The sequence below is a fragment of the Phalaenopsis equestris genome, unplaced genomic scaffold (genome assembly GCF_001263595.1).
Source record: "Phalaenopsis equestris unplaced genomic scaffold, ASM126359v1 Scaffold000055, whole genome shotgun sequence".
In the NCBI taxonomy this organism is placed as follows: Eukaryota; Viridiplantae; Streptophyta; class Magnoliopsida; order Asparagales; family Orchidaceae; genus Phalaenopsis; species Phalaenopsis equestris.
In genome coordinates this window covers 1,019,374-1,039,539 of record NW_018164497.1, presented here as the reverse complement: position 1 = coordinate 1,039,539, position 20,166 = coordinate 1,019,374, and the positions used below count along the sequence as shown (strand labels likewise).

General features: G+C 32.6%; 1 protein-coding gene across 1 annotated transcript; it reads right to left on the bottom strand.

Moving 5' to 3' along the window:
• Nucleotides 1-5,173: 5,173 nt before the first annotated feature.
• LOC110019452 (65-kDa microtubule-associated protein 5-like) lies at nt 5,174-19,761 on the bottom strand. The gene is made up of 12 exons (XM_020717110.1): nt 19,672-19,761; nt 19,394-19,504; nt 18,758-18,961; nt 18,420-18,674; nt 17,871-18,086; nt 11,898-12,053; nt 11,629-11,788; nt 9,293-9,444; nt 7,723-7,810; nt 6,410-6,483; nt 6,251-6,325; nt 5,174-5,640 (listed from the first exon to the last, which is right to left on the bottom strand). Exons 2-12 carry the CDS (start codon nt 19,469-19,471, stop codon nt 5,383-5,385), a joined length of 1,716 nt encoding a protein of 571 aa, XP_020572769.1. The 5' UTR covers nt 19,472-19,504; nt 19,672-19,761; the 3' UTR covers nt 5,174-5,382.
• Nucleotides 19,762-20,166: the final 405 nt, after the last annotated feature.

The window sequence follows — 20,166 nt, the reverse complement described above, 5'->3', positions numbered from 1 at the left end:
ATATATATATATATATATATGCCATTCAAAAATATATATATATGCCATTCAAAAATATTTATACTAATTATATAGGACTTAAAAACTTAAACCTAGAGGACAATCACAAAAATAAAGTTATTTTTCATGGAGATTTTCTTCTTTTTCTTAACTTGTATAACAAAAGGGGTATTTATATTCATACCGCTCAATTCTCAGATATTTACATATTTAACACGGGCACTTGTACTTTTAACTCTTACATTTTCTAAATCTTTCATATCAAGCCCAAAAAAATACTATTTTAAGTTTTAAAATGTATACACATTTTAATGCATAGATATGATGACATGTGTTTAATTAAAGCTTTAGTGCTAGATATGATAATACATAGGAATTGAGTGGTAAGTATGTAAATCTACCTAATAAAAATAATGGTGGTCAAAATTTTAAATGGTGCTAAGATAATGTAGACATGCATCAAGTATGCAAATGTAGCATCCTATACATGAATGTTATAGCGGTAAGTTAAATTATTAATTTATTTTATGATGTGCAAGTGTTTAAATTAAATGTTTTTTTTTTTTAACTCTAGAAAGGGTTTTTTAAATTACACATAAAAGTAGTACTTTTATAGGAGAGGTTCAACGTATTAAATTTGTATTAAGTTTGAAAAGAATTAAATTTTCATAAAAAAAAAATTATAAAAATAAATATATTAGAAAATAATAATTGAATTTGAGATCAATATTATCTTTATCCTATACGTGAAGTACATAATTTCAAAAAATAAATATAAAAAATGAAAACTTTTTAGATGAGTGTGCATAAGTTTGGACACTACAGGAGAAGTTAAAAATAGAGTCACTATTTGTGTCGGAATTTTTTCATGCATTTATTTGCATCGGATTTTGAAGTTGCTACGCGACATAAGGTAGTTGACGTTATTTATGGTGGAATTTATGTTGAATTAGCCTTTGTTTATTCGACGCAATAGTCTATTTCATGACGATGAAATTTATAGGGGAATTGCATGGAATTGGATTTGCATCAAATAAATCAACGCAAAATATTTACTTAAAAGCGTCGAACAAATTCGATTCAATGTAGACGAAAACTCCGACGCAATAGACCTAAAAAACCGATATCGTGCCCTCCGTTTCATTTTTTTCCTTGCGCGCCCCGAAAACGCTTGCAGGTCCTCTCCTCCTTGCAATGGAAAAATTTTATGTCCGTCCGGACTCCGGACGTAGCTCTATGTGTGGACTTCAATAATATGTCAACACGTGTGCTACATCGAAAGGTTATTTCGGGGTTATAGAAGTGGAACCACAAAGGTCATTTTGGGATTATTGAAGAGAAACTCATATCTTCCACTTCAATAACCCCGAAAAAATCCAGAAATAACCCCGAAATAACATTTGCCGTGTTATTTTGGGGTTATTGAAGTGGAACCGCGGTGGTTATTTTGAGGCTATTGTGGAGTCTGCAGTTCCACTTTAATATTGTTTTTAGGTGGGCTCGATATAGCACACATGGCGGTATATTATTGATAGTCCGCACGCAAAGCTACTTCTGGAGTCCGGATAGAAAATTTTTTCACTTGCAACATTGAAGCGCTATCGTTGTGTTCTTTGCTCCATTTTTCACTTTTTTTAATTTTGGAATTTATGTAGAATTTGAAGTTTAGATGTTAGGAATATATATGCAAAAGATTTCAGTTGTAGGTATGCAAATCTCCCTTTGCATTGAAGTTTAGGTGTTAACTATGTATATACATAAGTATTGAGTGGTATGTATAGAGGAGAATCAATCTAGATGGGGATGTTATTGGTAGAATTCAAGTTGGTTGGTTGAAGTAGAGTAATGCAATGGATCTATTGTTTGATGTGCGTTGATATATATTGATGGGAATGTTATTAGTAGAATTCACGTTTGTTTGTTGAAGTAGTGGAGTAGTAATGCATTGATCGGTTCTATTGTTCAAAGTGGTGATGATATAGATGGGGATGTTATTTGTAGAATTCACGTTGACTGATTGAAGTGGAAGAATGCATCCGGTCTATTGTTCAAAGGGATGGCGATATATATAAGAATGTTATAATTTGTACAATTCACTTTGACTGCATCGGGTTATTGTTCAAAGTAACGGTGATACATATGATGATTTTATTAGTAGAATTCAAGTTGGTTGGTTGAAATGGAGGAATGCATCAGGTTTATTGTGTTTTATTGTGTGATAAAAATATTGTGTGATAAAAAAGATAATTTTTTTTTGTTGGTGCTAAGACCTTTAGTGTTCTATGGCGTAGCATGTTGGCCCTTAAAAGAGAATCATAAAAAAAGATAATTGTTGTTGAGATGAGAATGCTTAGGTAGATGCATGAATGTCTTGACACTTAGAGACAAAATGATAAATGGATATATACGTTATAGGGTTGTCATAGATCGAGTGGGGACAAGATTAGATAGAAATGTCTTAGACATGGTTTGATCATATTAAATATTGATCAACTAATGAACCTTTGGAGATCCTGGGATCTACTTGACCAAGTAATGTCTACTTCAAATATTGATCAATATAGACTAGATTTTTTTTTTAATAATAGTTGCACTAATTTGTAAAGCTACGTCTATGTTGCAGATGTATGTTCGTAATTTGAAAGCTTGAATGTATAATAGATTATATCCATGACGAAAAAAACTTACAGGTGAGTTCTTGAATGGTGTTGAGAAATTCGTACTAGCGAAATCACAACAACCCATTTATCATTCAAAGGGTAAGTTATGGTGTCCTTATGCGAAGCAAAAAAATCAAGTGTATCTGTGACTCGAAGAAGCTAATTTGGATCTTTATCGCAACGCATTCAAACCAAATTATTGGTACATGACGGCACATGGGGAGCAAGAAGCAGAAGTTTAATACGATTACATTGGTGCCTCAACAAGTTTTGTCCCTTCAGCAGAGGAATATGATCCTCACATATACAAAGAAATGGTTCATGATGTTCGCAGAGCTCATATTGTTGAGAGTATCCCACACAAAAGTGAAACACCAAACAATGAATTACAACAGTTTTATGCTTACTGAACGTTGCAGAGCAACCTTGATGGGATGGTTGCACTACACATCCAAATTTATCAGTGGCATTGCAAATGTTGAGCATCAAACCTAATTTTAACATGCCCAAAAAAGCATTCAATAAAGTGGTGACATTATTGAAAGAGACAAAACCTATAGAGAATTTAGTGTCGAATGACCTGTACAGGAAGAAATAAAGTTAGTTTCAAAGTTAGGGTTACAATCTGAGAAGATTTATTATTGTGTTAATTGTTACAAGATATATTATATGGCAAATGTAGTCGAGATGACCTGGCAATTTTTTGGTGTTGATAAATTCAAACAAAGGGGAAAAGGGTAAAAATCAGAAAAATATTTCATACAAATATCTCTTTTATTTTCCCCTCGTATCCCGAGTTCAGAGGTTGGTTCGCTTCTATGCGTACAGCTCCTCACATGACCTAGGACAGTACCGGATCTATTGATGCTAACATTGTGAGCCCTGCAAACATTTTGATTGTACACACTTGGACTTTGCAGTTGAGACATGCAAAATGTCAGACTTGGTTTATGTGCAGAAGGCTTCATCTTATACAGTCACACCAAAACCTTATACTCATGCTAACCAGTAATCATTACACCGTACAATTTGTCATCGATATGTGTATGATCGCACCGTTCTTATTTCTAACGTTGATCATACCAGGTCTGCATAGCCCAAAGGTAAAAATCGATGTCTACTTGCAACCTTTGATTGAAGAGCTTCAAATATTACGAGACACGGCATCTACGAAATAGAACGTTCAACTTGGATTGACTCTTATGTGGACAATTAGTGATTTCCTTCCTATGAAATGTTAGCTAATTAGAGTGTAGACTGGAAATTGGTTCGTCCTCCAAATGCAATTGTGCAGTCTATTTAAAAAAAAATTAATTTGCTGAAAATTTTTTACGTATCATTATTTTTCATGCATGAAAAGCTAAAATATAAAATTTTACGTAAATATTATATCTAATGATTATTAAAACAATTTGTGTGCTTCTCATATGTTATTCAAGGCATACTTATGATGTCGATCATCAATGGTTAACAAACAAACAAGACTGGAGCAAAAAATTTCCAATGAATCCAAACCTAATAAAAATAAAGTTTTGGTGATATTTACCACAATCTAGAACTTTACTAGGCATGATGGCATAGTTAAAAAAAAGTTCCCTTTAATTAGTTTGTACTTTTTAGACATCTCATTATCTTAATAAGCATAAATTAATCACATTAGAAAATTCATACTGTTGAGAAACTTATTTTATCAATAATCACAGTTTGAAGCATGTTTAACAAACTAAATGGCAATAATAAAATTTTAATTATAATCCTCAGTACTTAATTTTAAACACATATGACCTCATATTCAAGTAATATTGGTACTGCTTCTCCAATTTCATCAACTCACATTGTCTCAACTAGAGTCGTTGAAAATGAAATTCATATGATCCCAAAGCCAGTTCAAAAAATCTCTAGCTAAAATATGCATGGGTGGGACAATTTTTCTGATGGCACTCAAAACTTTAATCCTCAACAGGAAACATGAACTGCCCTAAAAGCTTCATTAAATAAAATATGCAACGAGATGGGAAATGATAGAGAAACAGAAGGGATTCATTAACTATCCTGGAGCGCTTATGATTCTGGACCAGTTAATTAAGAAAAGGAAACATCCTGTTCGAGTTCAATCAAGGAACCTTGCAATATTGCCACATCCAAATTAGCACACAATCAAAATAGTGCAAAATGTTTTGGTAGAGCAGCTAAATAAGAAAAGCAATAAAACAAAATGTCTTGTTATAGCGACTTTGCAATTTGCATTTCCTTCAAAATAAAAAAAATAAAAAGACCCAATTGAGCGCACATAATGCTTATTCAACACTCGAAACTTCTACCATTTGATTGGCATTCACATCCTCTGTATTTTTTAAATACAACAGTTTTCTTATTTTTTTTAAACAATGGATGTTAACAGAGGAAAAAAATCTATACAACTATTAACCATTAATCAGTTGCTTCCGCAACAGAAATAAAAGAGTTGCAAATTTTACCTATGAAATTATTCACAACAAACCAATATGTGGCAGAGGTGAAGTCCTGCAAAGAATTACTATCAAGATTCAGGGAAAAAAAAAAAAACTGATCCATACACATATCCCATCAGAACGCATGCAGTTTTAATACCATTGTAAGATAAAATGAGTTCTAACTTTAATGTTTAATCTTTTGTTTTTTTTTTCCATTTCTTTTCTGTATGGTTGAGTAAGATACAACATACAAATGGCCATCTCAGCACTCAACAATCCTTTGAAAGAGCAACATAGTTCAATGGTATTGCTGTAGCAACCTTGTTTCCATCCTTCTTCTCCTTACCGCTCGACAAAACCACTGGTCTCGACATTGAGAAACGGCGGCCAACAGGAGTTCCTCCTGGCAGGTTTAAATTAGTTTGACCCAGAGGTTTCTTAGCTGATAACTGCCTCAATGGGCTAGGCTTTGTGCCAAATAAAACCTCCTGCTCTGTAGCATACTGCTCCTGTAGTCTCTTATGCTCCTGCAAATAAAAGGCAACCAATCACGGTGCACTAGAAATACCACCAATTCCTACCTATGGATCAATCAATAGCATGATAAAAGATTTATTAAGTTGTTTTTAAGAGATTCATCGTTCGTTTCTTACAGTTTAAGAATGGGTGTACCACACCAAGATAGTGTGAAAAATAAAAGCATAGATTCTGTGTTCATTTCAACCCAAAAGAAAAAAGATTTTCTTTGCTTATTTGGGAAAGGAAGGTCTCGAAAATAATTTGTTGAAAAAATGCTCTATATTGACTGTAGCACTACGGGAAGGTTATCATTTTCTGCACACCAATTCCTCAAATCCAGCAGTAGTCGGAAAATTATTGGGTGTGTACCAGATATGGGCTTGTCGCTCCAATTTTTGTCACATAAACAATCATGGTAAATGTCTTCAAGAACACACCTTAGATGAAGCTACACATATCACTAGAAAAATATGGTTGAAGTTCAGAAAAAATTTATTCAGGAAAGAAACTAATGCGAAATGGCTTATAAAGGAATTAGATATAAAGTTAATTAAGAAAAAGATGCTTGTAGATGGTTGAGATGACAATAATGACAGACAAAAACTACTAAAGGCATACCCTTGATCGGCGTCTCTCATCATCTCTTTGCTGTCTTCTGATAGTATACTCATCCAAGGTTTCTAGAAGCAATTTCTGAAATGTAAAGCGCTATGTTGAATCCAATCCTGATAGAATGTCTATTGAAAATGAAAAAATACTTGATAGGTAAAATTCTACCTTGTTGTATAAGAAATGTGCTCCGTTTTCGCTTTCCCAAGCTTTAACTTTGGCATTAAGAGCTTCTACTAGAGCTGCATTTAATAATTAGCATGGATATATTCAATTAATTACTATTTAAAGCAACCACCAATTATATGAAATTACAATAACATTTTTCTTCTATTAGCTTCATTATTGAAAGGGATGTCATTGTGACCAAGCATTTTCAAATCTGCATCACTACTTTGCGCTCCCCTAATAATGCAGAAGTACTTCAGCATGGGAAATGCTTAAGATATATAATGAATCAAAATCATTATATGCAAACTAAATGATTTATGAAGCTAACCATGCTGCAAATCATCATAGGCTTGAAATATTGTAGTAAATTTATTCCCCACTTTTCATTTTTCTTATATTACATAAATCAAGTTATTAAGCTCTCTTTCTCTCACTATTCTGATTCATTACTTGCCCTTTATTACTGCTTGTAACTCTGACAAAGCGCTTTCATAGCTGCTAAACGACTTTGTATAGCCTAACAGTATATAAGGAATCCGGTACCAAAATTCTTATAATTATTACAATTGTAGAATTTCACATATCATGAAAAAGCACTAATTAAACAGTGATATATAAATAATCTTTCTTCACGTAAAGGATTAGAACTGATTTGGATTTTAAAAAGTCCTAATCCAGCAATTTCAGCTTCAAAACTTGCTTTCATAACTTAGAACTGCGGATATTCAGGCCAGTTCCTTAAGTCCAAGTAAAACTGAGTGGAAACAAACAGATTAGCGGCCAACCAACTGACTACCAAACTCTTCATACTCATGACAGTTTTTCCAATCAAGATAAATAAACCAGGCAACAAAAGAAGCCACCTCAGCTAAGAAAACTCAAGATATTTTAGAAGTCTATTAATGGCATTCTCACAAAACAGGTATCTGAAAAAAAAATGTTTTAACAGGTAAAGTCCGATTTGTAGAAAATGGGCTGCTTCTTCTGGTTAAATTTTGTTCGTGGGTTTTTGAGGGATGCCATTTACAAGTATTTACATATGGATCCTAATTACTATTATTAGTTTCTAGAATTAAAGGATCAGCGGCATCATCCTATTTTTCAGTCATAAAAAAGATCTACGATGCAAGGAGAACTCTAATTTACGAAGTCAATGCACACTGCATACAATATACAAATATCCTTCAGAATGCAACAGTTTCAGTTTTATCATAAGGTTCTATGTAAACTTGTGCAGCAGCACATACCATGGTTTCATAGAACAAATTATTAGGTATTACGAAAGTATAAACTTCATAAAGAAAGGTTACATGGTATTTTGCTGACAAGTACCCTAGCTTTCTCTGCACGCTTCAAGTTTATATGTGCTCCCCGACCAGCACTGTAGCGATTTTGATCCTGTTAATATAAAAACAAAAAATTAAAAAAAAAAATACTAGTTAACAAAATACAAGGAGGTAAAAGATCTGTGCTGTATCATTCTTAGAGATAAAAAATACTCTCTCCAAACAAATCTTTAAAAAAAAAACTCTTAATGATTTCTACCAAAAGTTGTTACCGATTTATTTTCTCACATTTATAGCTCATATTTAGTAGTTTAGGACGTCATATAGTTGCAAATATCCAATTTCTGGACTTAAGCAAACCACCCCTAGGATTGGGAGCCAAAAACTCTTTGAATTATCATAATAACAAATAACCAACACAGATGCTTCAATAAAAAGGACACAACGGAAAACCGTAAGGGTCACGTATATAAGACATTATATCTCTATAGTAAAATTTTCAAGAGGGGAAAGGGTGAGAAAGACAGAAGCTATGCACTGCTTTTTTGATCCCTCAAATATTGGAAAAATAATTTGCAAATTATAATAACAAAAAATAATTAATGTAAGAATTCATATGAAAGATTTGGAAAGCACGAGTTACATTAGCAAATTAAAAATACGAACCTGGTGTAGCTACTCACCAACAATAGAAAGCTAAACACTCACCCCAAAAAATGACGATGTATATTTTCAAAACTTACTGAAAGTTGAAATAAACTTTTTAGCAATGAAATGTTGTAAAGAAAACAAATTTCAATGAATACCTTCTTGTCGCCGCGATAGTATTGTTCATCTCTTAAAATTATTCAACTTAAAAAAAAGGGGAAAATTACATACATAGCACCCAATTCTTGTGAATTTACCTATCTCACACCTAAAGATTAATTTTTACACACAGAGCACTTTACTTATGGATGAAAATATGAATTTGACTATTAAAAGGTGATAATGAGTGCTACTTTCATATGATATTTCTAACTATGAAAGTTTAGGTGTGAGATATGTAAATATGAAAGTTTTGGGTACTATGTATGTAAAAGCCCCAAAATAAAATTAGTCTTTCAAAGTTTACTATAACGCAGTCATATCAGTCTTCAACTTCAAACTTTCACCATAGGAAAAATAGATTGTTTCCATAAGAAAAGTCACCAAAAATTCTTGTATGTGGAAAATACTTAACCATTGGAAATGCATTTTCAACCACAGTTGTGCGAGTCCAAATCCCCTAAAAAAATTAACGTGATATGCTTCCTTATGCTAATGAATGAAGGAGTGGCTATCCTGCGACCCACCAAAAAAGAATCCAAACTGAGGTTACTAAAAAAGGCGCATGCAACATAATGACACATCTTATGTGCGGGCATGCTTGTACTAATGCTCCAAACTGAGCAAATCACCGACTTTATTGGTCTATAACATGAAAGCAAATGAATGTAGATCCAAATGGCAACAAATAAAAGTTATGCAGTGTTAGTGATAATATCAAGCTCTGTATAACATAGGAATTTAAAAAGAAAAACTCAGATAAATATAGAATGTTTCCCAATTTTACCCTTTCATACTCATCAAGCCACATTTCCTCTTGGCATGCAAAAATCCATTTTTCCACCCTCTCCAAAATGTCTTTCCTGCGTGCAGCTTGCTCTTGAGCTATGGAAATCTGATTATCAATATCAGACAGCAATAAAGACAGATCTGCTTTACCTGAAAAAACAATAAGGATTTTTAGACACTATTGAACAAATTAATCAAGCAATTCAACCGCTACTCTACAAAAGCCACTGGAATCTAGCATAACCACAGAATCATTCAAAACGGGGCAAAGTTTAAATACATTTACACTTTAAAAGTGGATGGCATGGAAAAGACAAATTTTGAACTCATTGATAATTTGAAAACTTTTACGCATGCCAACCACAATATGAAAAGGAAAATAAAATTTCTTTAAAAATAATGTATACACCCATGTGTTGGGAACTATAAAATATGTAGATAGTTTCATATTACTACAAAATAAAAAATTACTTCCATCATTATAATCAATTTTTAAAATTACATGATTGGACATTGATGTGTTTTTTGTCTGTTGAGAGATGAAAGCGTCAAAGTATTCAAGGCATAAGCCTCAAAATCAAAAAATTGCACAAACAAGAAATATTATAGTAAGTTCAAAGCATCATTAACATCCTAACATATTAATAGATTAATATGTAACATGTTAGCATATGATAAAATTAATAAATTGTTCAAAATAAGATTTAACATATTAACATCCAAATATCAAATTTAAAAATAAGAAGAATTGCAAATATCAAAGTACATAATAGTAACATAATTCAAAATAAGTTTGATATAGTTAGTCCTCACATAATCTTACCTGCATCTATCAAAGTAAGAACATAATGAGCCACAAATGCTAAAATTTCTAACGTCCAAAATCATCATCAATCTTATCGCATCATAAATTTTCATTAAAATTATGAGCATTATGACTTACTTTGTCTCACCTCATTATTGATTATATTCATGTTCTCTCATTTCCCATCTTAAATTTCAATCAGCTTCCTTTTATTTAATTATTATTAATTAGATTTTAAAGCAATTAATATGTTGATAATAGTAGCTTCAATTATATATTTAATTGTGCATCATATGGTAAAGGAATGTTTATTAGGGTTATTTTACTTATAGTTATTTTGATGAAAACCTAGGCCTAATTCTGTATGCCTCACCAAGACTAATGTGAAGCGAACCTCACATTACATGAGACATAAGCCTTATGTGATACCCAAAGAAGCGTAAGCCTCATTGCATTTTTTTTTATAAAAAAACATTGAGGTATGCCTCAAATTGTGCAATAAAAAAAAGGTAACTCCCATTTTTTTCATGGTCCTGATTTAAACATGCAACAAATAAATTTACAATGACTTACTATTATTGGAATTTGTCCAACAAGTATAGGAGATGGATCATTGAAGGCCGAAGTTGAAAATGATAAATTTGTGGAAGGGCGCCCATCAACCCAAAAGTTTAAGATAATGTATAAAGGTCAGTCCTAGTACACTAAGGGTCCAACTTAATTTTTTTTCATATCGCATGTGGGACTAAGTCAACCCCTCACATAGAAGTCTTCTATATGGATGATCACTCCTTACGTGGAAAGTTCTTAATATCATTAAGTGTTGGGCAAAAAGGGCCTACTCAATTATATAGAGCATGTGTGGGAGCTGCAACGCTCTTGAAAATTACTCATCAATTGTAAAGCCCACCAATATTGATGGAAGACAAAATATATTGAGCACTTGATCACAATAATAAAACACAAATTCAAACCATATACTCGAATGCCATTAATTAAGAGCATTAAAATATAAGTCTATGTGTAGCCCAATCTATTAATGAATGGGCATTCATCAAACCAATGATTAAAGCTTGTGGATCTATGGGTATCCATTTATTAATACACAAGGTTCAAATTGGCCCCCAATATTTCAGCCTCCATTTATTAATATATTAGGTTCAACTTGGCCCCCAATATTTCACCCTCCTAACACAACACTTGTCACAATGTGCTAAAGATGGCTAGAATGCGCCAGAAATACTTTCGCCCAAAAAGTATGTTTGACACAATTCACAAGAGTTTTTAGGTAATCATCATATAGAACATGGTGCCCAACAGCAAATTATTTTCCTCAAGGAATGAGCATGCTTTATAGTTAGATGATAAATAACTCAAGTCTAAGTTGCCATCTTCAAAAATAATGTGTCAAGCTTAGAAGATGATGAGGAAACATTAACACCAATGCATTTAAGCTTTGTATATATTATATAAGACTGTGGCATTTGCCCAAAAAAAAAAATATGAAAGGGCGAATATATCAACCCAACCAGAATTGATGATGTTGATAATCTTCTGTCTTGCTGTGTCACTATCAAAGTCCATATGGACTCCCCTATAGATTTCTTCAAGCTCATTTTGCTTCCGTAAGACAAGCTCTTTCATTTTGGTGGCCTTAAGGATGTTTAATCTCCCTACTTCATGTTCCACCTAAAATAATTTGGAAAATTGACATTTTCAATGTAATATAATATACAATGTAATTAAAGTACTAAAATAGAATTTCCATTTTGTTCTATAATCATAAAAAAAGGAATACCTGATCAATCACATCCAATGCAAGGGAACCATGGCCTAACACATCATCAGAAGATGCTGATATCAACAAAGTAATGTGGGAATATATATTTTGTCCATCCTTGGCAATGTCAAGGAGGTTCCATAACTCCATCAACATACTCCCAAGTCCTTGCAGCTATGAAGAAAAGAGGAAAATCTTGTGTAAAGGGAGTTTAAAAAAATGTAATTAAAAGCTAAAGAGTTCAAAATTTATATTCAGTTGAGATCTTACAGAATCCATATAATTCTGCCTTCAAAGCAAAATGGACAAGAGAAAACATAAAAATGACAAGTTCAGAAATAGAAACCGAACGAAGCTGCAAGCATATGCTTAAAACAAACCAATATTTTGTCTAATTTAGCTGTAGAACAGGGAGATTATATTACAGTGATTGGTTAAAACAAACTGCTGTATCAGATGACATTTAACAATTTAAATGCCTTTTTTCTAGTTTTCATCAATTGCAGAGACAAATTTATATTATAAAAGCGTTTATCTATAAATTTATTTTCAACTTTCACTTCTACTAGGATGCCATGGTAACGAATAATATTCTGAGCGCATGGGATTTCAATCCACTGCCACTATCCACCAAAGATGAGCAATGGAATCGTGGTGCGTTAATGACATCTCAAAGAACAAATTAATAAGGAGACTAGGAATGAAAAAGGAAACTTATGTATTTTCTCAAGACTAGGATTGAGATAAAAAATACTTCATTATTGTCATATAGTAGTGGCAGGGGGTGTTTTCTTCTATTTTATTTGTTTTCTTTATAGCGCAAAAAATTCATAACCAAGCAATTGCATAAATTTGGAAATTGAAAAGGATTATCCTTTTCTTGTTTGAATTGACAAGAGGGTATATTTTCAAGCTCTTTCTTCAGTAATAGAAGTTTCTCTAATTCTGCTAACTCTTGCTTCATTTCTTTTTCTAAAGATAAATTTCTTCCTTGGGTATTTTTAAATAGAAGAAGATACAACATTGTGGAGCTGAACTATATGCATTCTTAACTGTCCTTAATCACTTTCACTTTGATAGACTCAAACTTGATCGCAAGTATATACATCAATAAATTTGGCAACACTGTGTTAGAGATGAGTTATATGTCCTGCTATTTAATCTACTTTTACATCTTCATGTCACCTTCTTTGTCGAAGGTATACAGAGTGGGACTTCTTTTTTTTTTTTAAAAGGGCAAACCGACATCAAAAGAAATTGATGACTTGTATTGATAAGTATACTTGCTCTATCACTACTACATTGGTCATCCTAGAAATCATTTGACAGTGGAAATGTTTACCCATTCTTTATGAGTTGACACAAATAAAATTGTCAATACATAACAAAATATTTATCATAAGATACGAGCTATAAAAAATGCTTGGCAAATGTCAAACAGAGTCACCTCACTTACTGATACCATTGATGTAATTCTTAGTAGCTACAAATTTTAAGTAGCACCGGCAATCAAAATATATCTTTGACCATATTTGAACCTAATCAAAGAGTAAGGATTAGAATGAGGTGCAATATCCAACACTAATTACCACAATAGATGGTAAAAATGTTGTTCTTCTAACTACTAGTAACAATAATCACATTTTGCTTGGCTAGCCCTCTCAAGATTAAACACACTTCTCAAGCAATAATATTATAATAGTAGCACAACACAATTAATTATCCTTCAACCTTTTTTATAAAGATAATTACTAGTGTAAATCATCTACTAGATACGACACGGTGTCGGCCACAAACATAACAATTGTTTTTCTTTTACATATTTCTTTCATTTTTCAAAGAACACTTCAAGGTGTAAAATTCTACATTATTCTTGCAGATATTTAGTAATGGCCATCGAGCTTCTTAGTGATAGTGGGTTTGTGAGAGGTGTCATCATTGGTTTCCCTCTTTTGCTTTCTTTGTAAGACATAAGCCCCTCTTCAAATGATTCCCAAGTCTTCTCACATTTGTTATGGTAGTTGACTCTATGGTTATCACTATCATACTATTTCAGTTAACACAAGTCATCAAGGACATGAAATTTATTTGTAACTTGAAAATAAAATCCTAAGATATACTTCATTAATATTTATCTCTTCCCGAGATGTATTGCCAATGTGATCGTTCGGTAATGGAAGTCTTTTGGGCATTCTGCAAAAGATTGTCCTTAGCTTTGCCCCAAATAAAGTCACTTATTCCACCAATCTTCTACAAACCCATCAAGTAAAATTTTAAGCATATCAACCGCTTTACATCGCCCAAATAATCTCTTGATGGTCATTCACCTTTAAATGGGTAGTCTATTATGCCAAGATGTGATGGCTTAAATTTAGTTGAGCAAAGCAAATAATGTCATGACTCATATACCCATAAAAGGTAAAGTCTCCAACCAATCAGTCCATGCATCTAATTCTCAATATCAATTATTTCATTATATATGGGAATCTTACTTTGGCTTCTACAATGATTGGTTTCCTCCTTTTATGATTGATAATCATATCCTCATCTTCATCCTCTTTAAATATGCATATAACAATACTTATTTGCATCTTAGACATTAATTGGTGACCTTCCACTTCTTCATTTTCACTAGTCTCTTCCTGGATGTCGAAAAGTCTCAAAAATAAGAAAGAGCTGGCTTAAATTTATATCTCTTCCTTATTTCTACCATACATCAAAGATCAATGTTCTAATACCAAATTAATTAGTAGTCAACCTCTCAACAAACAATATAATTGTATATCTTTTTCTAAGCTCCATAACGACCCAAGGATTAATTTAAATAAATGTTCTAATACCAAATTAATTAGTAGCCAACCTCTCAACAAACAATATAATTGTATATCTTTCTCTAAGCTCCATAACGACCCAAGGATTAATTTAAATATATTTCATTACCATCTACTTATTGTAGATTACATTTCTTCTCTATTTACTCCTAGTTATGTACAATAAGACCTTCATTTATTTGCCTCCATTTTCTTATGCCAAAAAATTATTTACTCCATAAGTACAATCTCAAATTTAAGATATTTTGAGTTCACCATTTCAAAAGCAATAAAACAAGTCAATTCTCACATATCGAGAAATAACTCTAAATCAAAAAATTGGAGATGATGCACATAGATTTGTGAGAGTTATTCTCAACATTTGAGAGGATCTTTTGTACCACATTACCTTCATTATGATTGCACCAAAAAGTATGATTTTATTTTATTAGAAATAAATCTAATGTATTTATCACGTTTGTAAAGTAGAAGAGCTTCATGGAAATTAAAGATGAAATCAAATGCGTACGATTTAATCATCATAACGAGTATAAATATACAAAATCCACATAGGGCATGAAGAGTAGTCCCAATAACTCCACAATAAAATGGACAATTACAAAAAGATCGAAACTATCAACAAATGAGAAAGGAATGTAAAACAACATTCAAATATTTTGAAGGTTCAAAGGTGAATATAGTAAACACAAAAGTATATTTAATCAATCAAGAATAATCAATCATACTCAAGTTTTAGCTTACTAGAGAAGCTTGGTCAGACAATTTAGATATGTTTATTATATTTAAGGATTTCACCTAGTTCTTGTAACAAGTTTGGACTTTATGCAACCATAATTAACCTTTATGATTAATAAAAGGAGGCAACATAGCACAAAGTGTTAAGAAAAGACCACTAAGTATGTACATCACCTTAAATCATAAATTGTTTGTGGATTAATATCTCAAAGAAGAGCTAGGGAAGGAGAAGAAAAGAGATCAACAACAACAACAAACCTTTCTCACACTAAGAGGGGTCTACTACATGAATCTTTTTTCTCCATTGTGTCCTATTGAGTGTCATATTTTCATTTAATTCTAATAAATTAAGATCATTTTTTATACAATAAAAAAATGAATTATTACATTATTTAAGATCATTTTTTTTATAAATTAAGAAAAAAGAGATCGAGAAGAAATTGTAGGGGGAAATGCGACATTGTCCTTCTAGGATCTCAAATGACTATTCAATGATCTTCCTTATTACATTAATTCTTCCTCTATATATAGGGGATTTTTCTCATATATTATACATAAATGATGATTATATTTGGATCTCTAGAGATCTCTAATTGTTCTCTTTATCTTGTTCTGACATATCAATGTATTTACTGGTATCCCAGTCATATAATCCCCTAACATTGTCGCATTTCTCCTTATGTTTCATATGCACTTTGTCCAATCGCATCCCTGTAGTTTTTTCATCCTCCTTGTACAAGTTAGCGTTAATGCCAGTTCAAACTCAAAGGGAGATGGCTTCCCCCCAACAGAGCTGATCTGAGGTAATGAAGTCACCTGGTGCAGTGTCGTCGAACAAACCTTCATTTGGCTTGACTCGGAGACGAGCATTCACCAGGCAGTTTGTACTCATCGATTCATCTTTGATATCACATACTCGACAACTCATACTAAGTAGCTTGTATTTGCTAGCTTGTGCTCGACAACTTGCCAACTTCGATTCAATGGATTGGGCTAAAAAGCCCGAAATGGTCTCTTTATACTTCATAGAACCTATATAACCACATTTTATCCATACACATCAAACAATTCATCTCTAAGCAAGAGATTTTTAGAATTATGGAGCCAAATATCCTCATTGAAATCCTTACATGAAATGTACAAATCTTTTCTTTAAAGGCAAATCTTTAACTAATCCATTTATTGTGGGCTATTAGAATATGTAGGATACAATATATTAATGAAAGAATGTAGAATAAATAATTTATTAGCTTTAAAGATCTTAAGAGATTTTTTATTAACATTAAAAGAACATGTAATATCTTGTGGATTATGTAGGACCCATTTTTCTAAATTCATTCCTTGATTTCATTATAAATAGATTCTAGAATAAAGATTTTGGTATTCCACGATTAAAACAAATTTAAAAGAGAGAGAGAGAGAGACTAGATGTTGTCAACAAGGGGAGTGGTATTTAGATGGTAGCAAAAGGGAGGCCTTTTACTTGCTACTTTTAATTCTATAATGAAAAAAAACATTGAAGCATGATAGGAATAGCTCTAATTTGGAATCTCATGGCAAAAGAAAAAGAAAGAGTAACAATAATAGCATTATCTTCTCCACCTACAACATTTATCTTCATAGTAGATGACTATGTTTTATCACTTAGCAATATAGAAAACATGATATATTAAGCATTATCTACAATATCATGTGAAATTTAATCTCTTTATGTACCCATATTTAAAGTTTGATGAATTATTTGATCTTTATGTGATCGAGAAAAAATGTGCATCTTATTGCACTACTTAAATTAACATGCTTGTGTTCATTATCCCTATATTTATTCCCTCTTTTTTGTTTGTTTTTCTTTTTCCCTTGAATTTCTATTAGTATCCTAACAATGAGTATTAAATCTTACAAAACATGCTTATCTACATCACCGTAAGCTTTACCCCAAAACTTGGGACCGGCTTCATGAATTTTAAATTTCCTTTCAATCCCAATGAAAAGTGTGATGTTTTAAACCTATTAGTGCAAATATTGATTAAATCTCACATAATCAGCTGTTGATGTAAGATGGAATTGATGATGTATGATAGTAGAGGTAAAGCCTTCATCATTAACATCCTACATAATGATTTATATTGTTCCTCCCCATTTGCCAAAATCAAAAAAACCAAATAGTAAACATACGCTAAAAATTTATGGGATGATGTGACATTACATGCCAATGATTATTATGTTCACTTCTAAATTTTGATGCTGGCGTCAATGATGAGACCTATTATAATTTTAATGGGAATGTGCCATGTAAAGCTTGCAAGTATTAATGAGTGATGTAAATACTTACTACCCAGCACATTACATAAACATTTGACCTATAAAGATAATCAAATGAAATCGATTAAATTATCCATCTAGGAAAAAAAAATGGTGCATTTACCTTCTGCAACCTATGTGTTTTCTCTTGCTTCAGTGAATTGATGGTTCCTGCCAGTCGAGCAAGTGTCTCGTTGCTTATACTCTTTGGCTGGATATTTGCAGCATCAACAAGACTAGGTTGAACTTCAAGGAGTATCTTATTGTAATCAATAGATAATATGCTACACAGCTCATATATCATCTTCATGTCAGCATTAACCTTCTGCAATCTCGTATTCTGTAACATAACAGAAGAAAGTCTGACTGACTCACTGTAGCCAAATTTTATTAGAAAGAATTACATAAACGCCACACAATTCTGATGTATTTACAAATTTAACATCTAAACTTTGATACTTATATAAATACCACTTTACCTACGCATCAAAAGGTGTATTTCACCTTTTAAAAAGTTAATGATAGTGGTAATTTTTATTTGATAGGAGAGATTTGAGTGTTGAAATGTAAAAGATCAAAGTTTAGGCGTTAGATAGGTAAAACCATAAGAATTTTGTGGTATATATGTAAATGCCCAATTTTATAACATGAAAAGTACATGCAAAAAAGAAACCTTCTCTTTCTGCAACTCAAGAAGTTGGCTCTGCAACTCTCCGAGCCTTTTTAATGACAAATGCCGTTCATCAACTTGCGCGCACGCAGAACCACTTGAATGAACATCACCTGATATTTCTGAGCAGATGTGAACAATCTGTAACTGAACTTCTAAAAATTCCTTAGCCCTTTCGTCTCTCCTCCTCCTCAAGTCCTCCAACAATGGATCTATTTTAGACAACTGCTCCTTGAGCGTGCATTTTTGTTTTCCTACCTAAAAAAGGCAGAAATTCAGTGAAACGTTTTGAACTTGTTACATGGACTCACAAGAGGTAATAGGTGGCAGGGGAAACAAACCTGAATGGGGTGCTCCAGGTCTTCTAAGGTAGAGATGATTTTAGAGATTTCAGCTTCACCCTCGGCCAATGATCGTTCAAGATTTGCTTTATGCTTTCTTTCTTGATCTACTTTCTTTCTATACACAATTAGACATTCTTGTTCAAGTTGAAGTATCATTCTATCTCTTTCAAGATCAGTCTCCCCAATGTCATCCCAAAGAACCTAGATGGCACAGAAAAACAATCAAGACATCAAAATAACAAGCATCATAAAAGGATAAAAATACTAGAATCTAGTTTCAGACATTATAATGTGTAAAGCGCAGAGAAAGAAAGTCTCAAACTAAATATAATAGTTCAAACCCTAGGATTCGTTACATTCATCGCACTATTCTTCGCCAGAAAAGGGTAGCGAACATAAAAATTAAAATTAAAAATACTAAAAAATTACAGTGGTCTTTGTTCAAGAACACAAATTCAACTTTGAAATACCACGAATGCAAAATTTATCAAAATCTCCGAAATTTTGACCGTCTATCCAAGAAAAAAAGAAGCATCGTAAACAACAAAATACACTGGGAGAGTGGGATCTCTGCCCCTCGTGTTTTTTGTATACCAAGGAGCAAGACATGAGATTAAAAGAGAATGAAAGAACCTGCAACTCCTGGAGTAAAGAACCACATGAAGTGGTTTCCATTGGCGGCTCGATGGGGAATTGTACGAGAGACGTCATATTTACTTCTCCTTAAATCCGATATTTCAAACCCTAGCGATCACAAGAAACGAACGTTTCCAGAGTTTCAGTGAACTCTTATTAATGATGAGAAAGGCAAAGATGGAAAGAGGAGAGAGAAAGAGAGAAGAAATATGGAAGGAAGAGGAAAGAGCAGAGAATTTTGAAATTTAAAAGCGCCAAAATTAAAGGTGTACTACTGTGCTTTGCTCCGCCGTCTCCGGCGGCGTAGATATCCGCTGTTGGCCTCTCTTGACCGTTCGTTCCGGGCAGCAAAGCCGCACCCTGTGCCCATTACCGTTGATTATCGGGATCGTTTCTTTATTAAAAATTCATTTATTCATACTTCACAATTTATTGATTTTTTACTATTAGCATTGTGCAATGTGGCGGAATGAAATAGACCCAAACATTAGTCCAAAGAGTCAATTACATTTTCTACTTTACATTAATTTTAATCTGATTTGGGTCATGGACAGCTTCTCTCTTGAAAAAATATTGCTTACATATTGGTGGTCTTATGACAGTATTATTATAATCATATTGTGGTGAATATCACCACAATACCCTCACATTCGCACATATCTACAACTACTATGTCCTCACGTAGTATTTCTTCATCTCTCTGAATGTATTTTTGAATGAGAGCATCTCCTGAAGCTCCACTATGATTTTTTTTTTTTTACTTGCGTTTT

What these genes read in the sequence shown, in the direction of transcription:
- LOC110019452 (XM_020717110.1), bottom strand. Translation starts at nt 19,471, where the DNA reads ATGACGTCTCTCGTACAATTCCCCATCGAGCCGCCAATGGAAACCACT. An exon ending in AAACACATAGGTTGCAGAAG is followed by an intron (nt 12,054 to 17,870) that starts GTAAATGCACCA and finishes TTTTCTTCATAG; the next exon opens with CTGCAAGGACTTGGGAGTAT. An exon ending in ATGAGAGACGCCGATCAAGG is followed by an intron (nt 5,641 to 6,250) that starts GTATGCCTTTAG and finishes TTTTATTTGCAG; the next exon opens with GAGCATAAGAGACTACAGGA.